Below are 12,674 nucleotides of genomic sequence, written 5' to 3'. Positions count from 1 at the left end.
CGAAAATAAAAGTTGATTTGTTTTGCCCAATTTACCCTTTTTAACAAAGATCGACTGTTGTCTTTCCCGAAACAAACGAATCGAGGAAGCAAAATAGAATTTTTCTCAATAAAATACTAGGCTTGGCGACCAGAATAGTAGACGGTAAAAGAAAATTTCATGAAAGCCTTAAGTTCACTCAATGCTCATCACCATGTTTTACACTGGGGGCCATTTCATTCCACCGAGGTAGTTTGATCCTACTGCACTCATACATTTGTATTAAACTGAACAAGGTAACTGAGTTCGTAGAATCTGAGAACAAAAATACACGAACTTGAAGTTTGTAAAATCACTCTCTGCCTGCCAAATGCCAATTGTGTTTGCTGAAAACATGGTCTGCCCAGAAAATCTCAAACTAGAATTCGTTCAATATCATATCCGGTAGAACCAGGCTATGCAATACTTGGAACCTGGAACGGGTTCGGATGCCGGTAAAGTCACTGACCTTAAGAGCTCCAGTGAGCAGGCGAGGCCCAGGAAATGAGAAAGGATAGTGTTTGCTGATGCCTGGAAAACAAATATATAACTCGAGTGAGAACATTAGATCAATCAAATAACCCCAACTGGTACTGCACGTTTGTCTTCTGGTGTTACAATTTTTCATCCAGAGTAAATGGATCTCTAGACTGACAAACTGGACAGACTTCTGGTCTAAAGACTACGATGAAATTTATATGTAGGACGAGGTTTTACAATTCTCTTTTTAAGACGATATCCTGTTATATCTTGTCTCTCAAAGACTCAAACTATAGTTCTCCATAATGCTCATTACACTACAGTGAGATTGAAGGGTGCAAGATGGCATTTGAAACCCTATGGATGGTAAATCTGCCCATGATATGGAGGAGGAATACTAGCTCAAACCACATAGAGATTCTAAACTGTCAAATGCTAAAATTTAAAACTTCATGGCTTAAAACTGTTTTAACTGTCACATCCAGAGTACGACCAATGAGACGGAATTGGTTCAATTAAATATAGATCAATACCTGCACCAAGAATACATCCAATGCAAGGACAGGGCTGTAACCAGGTGAAATACCCTGGTAATAAGGATTGGCTGAAGAAGTTAGAGCTTTAGCAACCAACAATCCCACTGTGGCTTGCATGCCTAGCACAGCAGCACCCATTCCCAGAAGGTTCACTAGAATGCCATTTTTCAAGCTTTTCACAACATCAGCTCGAGGAGGAGCCTGAAAACACAACCAGTTAGATTTATCAGTAACAGCACCAGTGTTGTCTGATACAGTGGCATACCTGGAGTTTTTACCTTGAACCAATTCATATATGGGATACGTCTCCCAAATGGGAGAAATTAAGTGCCTACAGAATGAATTTGTCAAAACACAATGCATCTGCTAAATTGTTGTCCCAAACTACAATTTCAGGATGATCTCGTGGTCCAAGACCAGAAGTTCACTCCCTACTAAATTTCCAAAATATCTGCACTTGGAATGCTATAAGAACAGAATCCTATTTGAATTCCTTTTAAGTCATTGCTTGAAGCAACAACTTCATGACGTCGTGAAACCAGCTCTAATATTTGGTTGGAACTTACTGATTTTATCAAAATCAGATTGTCAAAAATGGCTTGGAGAATATAAAGTAAACTAAGCACTGAATTTGCCATTGTGCCAAGGAAAGAAAAAGTGGGGGAATAAGAAAATTAAAGATACAAAAAGTCCTGGAAAACTAAGCTTAAAAAAAAAAAAAAAAGTCAAACTGGCACTTGTGTAAATAGAGAGAACCAACCAAATTCAGTTTTAGGAAACATGAAACCAAAAGGCATTTACCATATGTATTACTAATCTTTTGGCAATATAAATTATTACAAATTTTAAACCCTTAATATTCATGATGGCATATCAAACTGTTCCTACCTATCTCCCCAAAACTATATTATATTGCTACATAAGGGAACAGCACATCAACAGAACCTCTATTTGTTTAAACTTTAAAAATGTAATCTCTGCTCTCTCTCTATGTAATGAATCTGCAATTAAACAAATTATGATAGAAGTGTGGGCATGCATGCGCTAAGAATAAAATGATGCCTTTCAAAAAGAATTACATAAAAGAGATTTCATAGAGACACAAAAAAAAAAAGAATGGCACTGTATACAACGAACAAGTGCAGTGACCTTTACCCATTTGGGTCACCCATCTGAATCACGTTTCATCATTATCTAGATCAAAGTTTCAATTAAATTATATGTCTCAATAGCTTTCCATAATACCAGTCTTCACAAGTGTTAAAAAACTTCTCCATCCCCTTAACACAATTATGCACGATGCCTTAAATACAGTTCCCAGACTTTGGTGTACACGGAAAACCATAATTTCTATAAGCTACTTCCATCTTCTCACCAAGTATTTATATTTACTTTATGCTTCTTGTCTGCCCACATACATCTTCATAGTTTGCATTTGTATCCAGCCCATTTTATAGAAGTGCTTCTAGGTATCTTACTTTTCATTCATAAGAAGCGGTAGTCTTGCAACCATTGTAAAACTTTACTTTCAATTAAAGGAGAAAATATATATCTACTTCCTTATGGAACTGATTATATCTACTTATTTTTTGTTGAATTTCAATTAGCCTTAACTGCTTTCAACCACTTCATTGAGGTTTCTAGCCTCTTGCAACCTTTCAATAGAATATACATTTTCCCTTTACATATGTGATACTAGAAGGGCTATTAGCATGAAAAAACAAAACATTTACGCGTTTTTATCCAAAACATTTCAATTTTGGCAATAGACGCCCGATTTAGTTGATTGGCTGCAATTTTAGCCACGACTTGAATTCGATTTGAGAGGCGTGTGCACCCGCTGACATGGCATGCCTAGCATTTTAAAACATTTTGAGTGGGCCTCACGTTGACACGTGGGAAAAAAATAAAAGAGAAAATGTTAAATATATATATATATACACACAAAGAGAAGGAAGTAGGCAGAGGATGGGGACAATGATGAAGGAGGACAACGATGGTGATGGCGGACGGTGATGATGACGACTAATCTAGAAGCTAGAGGCGACAATTGATCTGGGCTTCCTCCTACTCACAGGGACAACGACCGATCTGGAAGTTGAACCGACGACCGATCTGGGCTTCCTCCTGCTCACGCCCACCTCACAGAAAGCAACCCTCTGCTCTTGCTGGCTGATGACGTCCTTTGCCAGTCACCTCGCCCTAGCCGTCGATCGCTTAAGCCGACCCCATCGACATCAACAATTAGCCATCAAGCTTCCAGATTCTAAATTGACCTCCTTCCAGATCGGCCTCTATTGCCGCCTCCAACCCAATGCCGTCACCGGTCACTATTGCCATCATCCTTCGTCGCCGTCTCCGTCCTCCGCATGCCTTTCTTTTCTCTGTGTGTATATATATATAACACATATATATGTTATTTTCTTTTTTATTTTTTTCCACGTGTATCAATACGAGGCCCACTCAAAATGTTTTAAAATGTCAAGTGGCGTGCCACATCAGCGGGCGCACATGCCTCTCGAATCGGATTCAGGTCGTGGCTAAACTTGCAACCAATCGACCAAATCGGGCATCTATTGTCAAAATTGATACGTTTGGATAAAATCGCAAAAATGCGAAAATATTTGATTTTTTCATGCTATTAGCCCATACTAGAAACATGGTGCATCAAAGTGTAGTATCGTACCACATGATTCACATGCTATTAGTTAATAGCTGCTACAGTTGTCAAAGTATAAACACAAAAGCATTTTCATAATAATATACATTAATTGAAGTATAGATGATAAGAAAAATAATTCTAGAAACCATCACTATACAAATACAAACAATTAAACATACAGAGAAGCATAGTTGTCATCTTCTATTGAAAAGTAAAATATGTAAAGGAAAATGCAAAAAAAATATAGAAATGCATAGTTATACACTTTTATAGAAAATCCCTTTTTTTCCTTTTTGTTAAACTCTATTTTTTTTTTTTTTTTTGGGGGAGGGGGGGGGGATGAGTGGCATAATATTCATTTATAAAGGAAAATAGAGAAGTAACTGTTAGAAAATAAATGGACAGAGGTGGACAGTTGGTGTATGAAGCTCGAGGCGTGACAACAAACATCACTGTCCTTAAAGATAATTTCTCCCTCTCAAACAGTGCAAGAGCCCAGGTGGCTATCTCACAGGATACAACAAGCCCTTCCAAATCCGTGTGCACTCATAGGATTTGGGAACGATAGAAGAGCAAGAAACAGTGCAATAACCCAGCAGAACGACTATAGAAGCAACAAGGAGAACGAACAAAAAGGAAGGTAGCAATTGATTTTTGTGTCAAACAAGTGTAGCAAGGGGCTGCTTTTATAGGTGAAGAAATGTGAACGTTCGAAGAGATAATCTACCAAAGGATAAGAAGATAAGGTAGAAGGTAGTCAACAGATGAATAAAGGATAAGAAGTAAAAGACTTGGTCAACAAAGACCTGATCACTCTCAACTGTTGAAGACCAATTTAGAGCATTTTCGAGTAAGGCTAGAAAAAAAAAACTAAACAAAAGGTTGCAATGTGCGATCTAACTCGAGCGCGCCAGGGGGGGGGGGGGGGGGGGGGACGCAAATTGTCGATTTTGCCTTGAATTAGCTCAGTCTCATGCACGTAAGGCCCAACTCTCTAACAACTCTCATAAGCCCAAGTAGACTCAATGCATATGAGGAAAACTTTATATCCTACCAATGTGGGACAGAGACTCTCTATAGACCATTTGAAATATCACATGATTTACAACAATCCCCCACATAGGTGATTGCATCAAGTGTATACTGCAATCCAATACACCACCCATAAGGGATATGTAATTATTAAAAGCTATGTTCATCCTCACTAGATATGCAATCTAAGCACTACTCACATATCATAGGCAGGGATTTAAATTTTATATAGTGTTATACAGTATTGACAATTACTTCTTATTACCCATATGAACCTAATTCATGGGATTTCCAATCACATAGGTCGGATTCCTATCATTGTCAACATTTCAAGTTAGCTTTAATCCCATTCCCCTCGATGTTTCTAATATTAATTTCCTACCAGGAGGTTTAGTTAGAGAATCGGCCAAATTCACTTCTGACTTCATATATAATCTATGGAAATAATTCCATCTTTAAGCAATTGTTTTATCACATTATGTCTCAATCGAATATGTCGATTTTTATCATTGAAAGTTTTGTTCTTTGCAATGGCTATTGCCGCTTGGCAATCACAACGCATTGACATTGAAGGTGCCGGTTTTATTACTAATGGAATATTCACTAAGAAGTTTTTCAACTACTCGGCCTCATTACCAACCAACTCTAGAGCTATAAACTCTGATTCCATGGTGGATCGAGCAATAATAGTTTGTTTGGTTGATTTCCAAGACATTGCATCCCCACCAAAGGTGAACGCATAACCACTAGTGGATTTTGTCTCATCTAAATCGAGATCTAGTTAGCATCACTGTATCCTTCTAATACAACAAGAAATCCACTAAACAAAATACCATAATTTATGGTACCCTTCAAACATAGTTCTAAAAAGCACGAGGCGTAGTGAGGCGCAAAGGGTCCTGGAACCTAAGGCACGAGGCGCGCCTTTGGGAAGCGAGGCGCACATTTTAGAAGGAAAAAAAACTCAAAATCTTGTAAAATCATAAACAACTATCAAATTATCAATAATAACACATGCATATCATTTATGATTCATCATCTTCAAATTCTAAACTAACAACATCAAAGTTGATTCATTCATCATGTAAATTCTAAACTAGAAACATCATCAAAGTTCAAACTCAAACTCAAACTAGTACCAATCATCATGCAAAGTTCTAAACACACATTAACACTACAAGTCCACAATCAAGAAAATGTTTTCATTTTAAAAAATGCTATTTTTCTAAGATTAGCGCATTATAAGAAGACATATAAGAAAATGTTTTTATTTTAAAAAACTATCTCTTGGTATTTTGATAGCTAATATTCATTATTGTTAAAATGATTTTTAATGAATTTTTCAAGAAAAAGTAGGTATGTATTTTGAGAGTGGCAAAATCGCTAAATCCCGAGTTTGTACTAAAACCAAAATTCTATTTTCTTTTTGTTATGGATTTTAATTTTTTAAATATTTTTATTTAATCCAAATGGGGGGTACTTTCTTATTTACATTTATGTATTAAAGTAAATGGAAGGTAAAATATAAATTAAAGAAAATGTGAATATTTACTTAAACTAAAGAAATGTAAATATGTTGTAATGTATACATGCTGGAAATGAGAGGAAGATGGAGTGAGGAGCGAATTGTGCTCCATGTTTTAATTAAATTACCTAGGTTTCATGAGGTGCGCCTCTCGCCCCGGTGCCTCACCATGCAAGGCGAGGGCCTCGCTGAAATCGCCTCGCCTCGACCTAGGCGAGGCGCCGAACTAGCACCTTGTGCCTAGGCGCGCCTTTAACAACTATGCCTTCAAATATCTCATAATTCAAACTAATGCAGTCCAGTGATCTCGATTGGGATTTTGTATATACCTACTTAGTCTACACATAGCATAAGCTATATCAGGTCGAGAAAAATTCATTAAATGAATCAGACTCCCAATAATCTGTGCATACTCAGACTAGGCAACTAGATCACCTTGATTTTTCTTTAGATGAGTGTTAGCATCATAAAGAGTACTCACTGGCATCACATCAAAATTTCCAACTTCTTAAGAAGTTTCTCAATATAATGTTCTCGTGACAACATAATACAATCATTACTCCTTTTTATCTTAACACCCATAATGACACTAGCTTCACCCATGTCTTTCATATTAAATTTGGAAGCTAAAAAACTTTTAGTATTATGCACTATCTCATGACAAGTACCAATAATAAGCATATCATCCACATAAAAACTTATAATCACACATTCATTATCAATGAATTTTGTGTACACGCGTTTATCTACTTCAATAGAAGAAAAACCATCACTAGCCAAAACTTGATCAAAATTTTCATGCCATTGTTTAGGTGTCTGCTTTAATCCATATAAGGATTTAAGTAGTTTACAAACTTTATTTTCTTGACCAAGGATAACACAACCTTCAGGTTGCACAATGTAAATCTCTTCCTCTAAATTACCATTCAAAAATGCAATTTTAACATTCATTTGGAGAATATAAAGTTTGTAAATTGAAGTTAAGGCAATTAGAACACGAATAGATGAAATTCTAGTCACTAAAGCAAATGTATCAAAATAATCAATATTTTGTTTTTGAGTAAAGCCTTTGGCTATTAATCTAGTCTTATACTTGTCAATAGAACCATTAAGATTAAATTTCCTTTTAAAAATCCATTTACAGCCAATGAGTTTTGCTCCAATAGGTAAATCAAATAATTCCCAAGTTTTATTTTGTACAATGGAATCAATCTCATCTTTTATTGCTTTCTCCCAAAACAATTTATCATGAGAATATATAGCATCACAATAAGTTAAAGGATCATTATCAATACGATAAGTGTAAAAATCATCTCCAAAGGAATTTTCTTTTCTTAATCTTTTACTCCTCCTAAACTCTTCATTTATGTTTTCAGAAACATTTTTAAGAGATGGTGCATGAGTAATTCTTTCAGATTTTAAAGGAAAAATATTTTCAAAAAATTCAACATTCTTTGTTTCAACTATAGTATTACAATCAAGTATATCACTTCTCAATACAAGAAACCTATATGCAGCACTGTGTTCAGCATCACCAATAAACATGCAATCAGATGTTTTTAACCCTATTTTTCTTTTCTTAGAGAAGCATAATTTTTGCAAGACACCCCCACACTTTCAAATATTTCAAGTTAGTAGTATAACCTTTCCATAACTCATAAGGTGTTTTACCCGTTTTCTTATAAGGAATCCTATTTTGTAGATGACAAGCTAGCAAAATTGCTTCCCCCCAAAGATTATCAAGTGCATTAGAACTAACAAGCATGGAATTCATCATTTCTTTTATAGTCCTATTTTTCCTTTCTGCTATGCCATTTGATTCAGGAGAATAAAGAGTGATCTCATGAATTATTCCTTCTTTTTCACAAAAGTCATTAAATAAAACATATTCACCTCTTCTATCTGACCTAACTCTTTTTATCATTTTATTTAATTGATTCTCTACTTCTGCTTTGTAAAGGAGAAACATACTGAAGGCCTCATCTTTATTTCTTATTAAATATACTTTTGTATATCTAGAACAATCATCTATAAATGTGATATAATATTTTTTGCCTCCTCTAGTCATTGTTTGTTTTAAATCCCCTAAATCAATGTGAATTAGGCTTAAAAGTTCATATTCTCTTTGAGTAGAAGCACAAGTTTTCTTAGTTGATTTAGTTTCTGCACATATCTCACATTTATTTAAACAATAATTATTTATTTCAGTTATGAGTCCAAGAGATTGCATTTTCTTAATATATGAAATACTAACATGTCCTAATCTAGCATGCCACATATCAATAGAATCAAGCATGTAAACAGAAGAAGTAGCATTCTCATTAATTATTTCAAAAACATTAAGCACAAAAAGACCTTGATTACAATAGTATTTGCCCACAAACATATTATTTTTAGTCATTACAATCTTGTCAGATTCAAATGACACTTTAACCCCAACCTTGCTTAACAAAGATACAGAAACCAGGTTAGCCCTAATGTTTGGAACATGAAGGATATCAATCAAAGCCAGAGTTTTGCCAGATGTGAGTTTGAGAAGAATCTTCCCTTTTTTGAGATAGATTGTTTCTTCTCCTTCTCAAAGATACATATGTGAGTTTGAATCACCAAGATAGATTGTTTCTTCTCCTTCTCATACTAGAATGTAAGAGGAAAACACACTTTTATTTGCACATATGTGCCTACTAACCCCAGAGTGTACCACCCAATCTTTCACATTGGCCACAATGTTCGCTTGAGAAATAACCACAACAATAATATCATTTGCTTCAATCAAATTTGCTTTTGGTTAAGCAGATTTATCATTTCTCACTCTCTTTCTACACTGAGGTGTATGGTGCCCTGGTTTTCCACAAACAAAGCAATAACCTTTCTTTTTCTTGAAACTAAGGTTAGTTGCTTTAGGCCTATAATCAGTTTTATTTTTGTGTTCATGCCTTTTGTTGGGATTTTGAGGTTTACCTTGTACCAAGTTAGCCTTGTACGCCATCTCCTTTGCCCTTGCAAATTGTAGCTCTTTGCGGTTTGTTTCTTCAATGATGATGTGTACAACTAGGTCTTCAACTGATAGTTGTTTGTGCTTGTGCTTAAGTTGGTTCTTGTAGTCATTCCATGATTCAGGCAATTTTTCAATGAGTAGACTAGCTAAAAATTCTTCTTGCAACATGATGTTTTCATCTTTCAAGTCCTCTAAGAGTTTGTGGCACTTGTTGATTTGAGCCTTGATTTCCTTGTCATCCACCATTTCCCATCGGTAGAATTTTCCAATCACGAACTTTTCTTTGCCAACATCCCCAGCTGTGCACTTAGCATTCATGGAATCCCAATTTTTCTTTGCTTCCTTAAAGGGATAGGAGACATCAAATAATTCATTAGATAATGTACTGATTATCGTGTGCCTACATACCTTATTTACATACGTCCAATGGTCCAATAGCTTGGCATCGACACTAGCTTCATTAGGCTTGGATTCACTAAGTGCATATGCCACACTCTGAACATCAAGGATTGAATGTACCCTCTTTTGCCATCTTTTGAAGTTGTTTCCATCGAATAGTTCGATCTTGGACACATCGGGAAATGGCTTCACATATTGCATTGGCGAGATGGAAGCAAGCACAGAAGGCGCAGCAGATGATCCGCCAACATGGTTGACAACACGAGGGATGACATGGTTGGCGACAACGGCATTGTTGGTTGCAACAACACTAGCAACAGGATGGTGGGCTACAATAGCAGCGACAACAACAGCGATAGCAGCATGGTTGGCTGCAATAGCGCTAGCGGCATGGGCAAGATCTGTGATTGCATGGTTGACGACAATGATGTGGAAAGAGGCATCCATCTTTATCCTTAAGAATATTAGAAAATAAATGGACTAAGGTGGATAGTTGGTGTATGAAGCTCGAGACGTGACAACAAACGTCACTGTCCTTAAGGATAATTTTCACCCCACAAACGGTGCAAGAGCCCAAGTGGCTATCCCCCAAGATACAACAAGCCCTTCCAAATACGTGGGCACTCATGGGATTTGGGAATAATAGGAGAGAAGCAACAAGGAGAATGAACAGAAAGGAAGGTAGCAATCGATTTCTTAGTCTCACAAGTCCAACAAGGGGCTGCTTTTATAGGTGAAGAAATGTGAAAGTTGGGTGAGATAATCGACCAAAGGATAAGAAGATAAGGTAAAAGGTAGTCAGCAGATGGATAAAGGATGAGAAGTAAAAGACCTAGTCTCTCTCAACTGTTGAAGGACAATTCAGAGCAGTTTCGAGTAAGGCCAAAAAAAAGAAAATTGAACAAAAGGTTGCAACGTGCAATCTCACTCGTGTGCCCGGGGGGGGGGGGGGGGGGGGAATTGTTGATTTTGCCTTGAATTAGTGCGCGTAAGGCCCAACTCTCTAACAGCTCTCATAAGCCCAAGTAGACTCAATGCATATATAAAGATGAGGAAAGCTTTCAATCCTACCAATGTGGGACAAAGACTCTCTATAGACCAATTGAAATATCACATCATTTACAGCAGTAATACCATTAATTACAAAACCACTCAAAAAAAATCTAGCTCGTCTATTCAAAGATGAGGAAAAAAGGAGTAAAAGTGGACACACCTTTGAAGGGTCATTGGCACTTTTGCGAAGCTTGTCAGAGAGACGTATATACCCAAATGACCAAAACACTGAAATGAATGCAGCTGCTATTCCACCCGCAGTAGAATAAAATGTGACAGGTGACGTGATCTTCCCAGTAATAACAATAGAAAATGAAAGGATCACAGCAGCCACAACAGTGCACACTAGCTGGCCCCAGAAACCTAAACTACCCAACCTCTTGAAGTACCTTGCCGTACTCTCTAACCTCTTGGAAACCTGCATCAAATATTGGAAGGCAGCCTTCAACTTCAATTGCATAACGCATTCAAAAACACTTGATTTGTGATTCTTGGTTTGACAATATACTAGTTCCCAAATACTTACCTTTAGGCATGAATGAATTCAATAGCGCAAGGCATTCAAAAACCCCTGATTTCTGTTTCTTCCCTTGATAATATCCTAGTCCCTAAACACTTTTTTATTTTTTTAGTATGAATTAACTCGCTATATTGTTCATCAGATCAACAATCATATTCATTTCAAACATAAACGTTGGCCTGCAGATCTATGTTTGGATATTGGATTTCTGCGTGGAAAGGAAAAGATAGGGATAGAAAATGAAAATGAAGAACGATTTGTAAATTCATTTTTTCTCATTGGCTTTTAGGAAAGTTGGTAAATTAGGTACTTTATGCATAAACACACACACACACACACACACACACACTTTGCTTGATAATTAACAAAAGAATCATATGCAGGTGAAACCTCATTTTCTTTTCCCTTTTAACGAATTGAAGATCCAAAATAGCACAAATCTATCCAGTACAGACTCATATGCCCTAAATTGTGGGTAATCCAACTCCATTCCGTCGAACTCTAGACGTGTATGAGTTTGTGAGCTTGCAAACTGAAAATTCCTAACGAACGGTTCAAAATTGTTCATAAATTTCAATTAAAAAAAGAGTGTGATCCATAGAAGAATTGACTACCAGTACGAAAAGAGAGAGAGAGAACCTGAGCGAGTTTCGCCTTCTCGGACTCGTCATTTGGGGAAGTGTAAGCCGCAGAAATTGGGGCAGAGGCGAGGATCGTGGTTTTCATTCTGAGCATCAAATAAGAAGAAGAAGAAGAAGGCAGAGATGTAGGTGAAGAAGATAGAGACTGTCGAGTGTTTAGGGAAGAGATAGAAAATGAAGATAGAGAAGGGAGTCGAGGGGCGTATGCGAGGGGACATGGCAACAAGGGCTTTACCGCCGCGGGCGACGGCGGAGCTCCACCGCACCGACCGGCCGGCAACAGTAGAGCTTGCATAGCTACTGAAGCAAAAGGGCCGAAGACTCCAGAGTTCAGATATTAACGGTGGATGTAAAATAGCGAACGAAAGAATTCGGAAAGTAACCCTTCAAATGGGGCTTGTTTGCTTGAACCACCTTTCCTTTTCCCCGACATTTTTCTTTTAATTCCTCTAATATTTCAAAATAGCTTCTATGACTATGGACTTTTTTAATTTTATTGAATGCCAACTTCTAAATTAATAAATCATCCTCCTCCATTGAAAAATAATTTTATTTGAATTTTTTTTAAAAAAAAAATTAATAACATTAGATCTATATGTGCTCCAAGAAGAATTTGGTCATATTGGTTTTTATTTTTATCCATCACAACATGACAGGTTAAAATCAGATATTAATGTTCATTCAAAAAAAATTATAGATAATTAAATCTATTCATGCAATTAGCCACATTATTATTTATCTCATAGAAGAAGAAGTATAATTTATTATTTTCCAGTCAAATCAAATTAGATTAAAACTCGGACCAATGGG

The 12,674-nt window shown here is 36.6% G+C and overlaps 1 protein-coding gene across 3 annotated transcripts; it reads right to left on the bottom strand.

The window, feature by feature from the left end:
• Positions 1–145: 145 nt before the first annotated feature.
• On the bottom strand, positions 146–12,237 carry LOC127810136 (protein TIC 21, chloroplastic). 3 transcript variants are annotated; one of them, XM_052349535.1, is made up of 4 exons: positions 11,863–12,237; positions 10,864–11,121; positions 1,032–1,235; positions 146–549 (listed from the first exon to the last, which is right to left on the bottom strand). In XM_052349535.1, the coding sequence occupies exons 1-4, from the start codon at positions 12,157–12,159 to the stop codon at positions 415–417; spliced, it is 894 nt and encodes a 297-aa protein (XP_052205495.1). In that variant the 5' UTR covers positions 12,160–12,237; the 3' UTR covers positions 146–414. The 3 variants fall into 3 exon arrangements, with proteins under 3 accessions (XP_052205495.1, XP_052205575.1, XP_052205410.1); XM_052349615.1 differs by lacking the exons at positions 146–549; positions 10,864–11,121; positions 11,863–12,237 and adding exons at positions 9,215–9,593; positions 9,660–10,856 and having other exon boundaries at positions 1,092–1,235; XM_052349450.1 differs by lacking the exons at positions 146–549; positions 10,864–11,121; positions 11,863–12,237 and adding an exon at positions 9,215–10,856 and having other exon boundaries at positions 1,092–1,235.
• Between the last annotated feature and the right edge of the window lie 437 nt (positions 12,238–12,674).

Source organism: Diospyros lotus, chromosome 1 (genome assembly GCF_014633365.1).
Source record: "Diospyros lotus cultivar Yz01 chromosome 1, ASM1463336v1, whole genome shotgun sequence".
Lineage (NCBI taxonomy): Eukaryota > Viridiplantae > Streptophyta > Magnoliopsida > Ericales > Ebenaceae > Diospyros > Diospyros lotus.
This window is presented reverse-complemented; position numbering and strand designations above follow the sequence as displayed.

Coding starts and splice junctions, on each gene's coding strand:
- LOC127810136 (XM_052349450.1), bottom strand. CDS start 10,097: ATGGATGCCTCTTTCCACATCATTGTCGTCAACCATGCAATCACAGAT.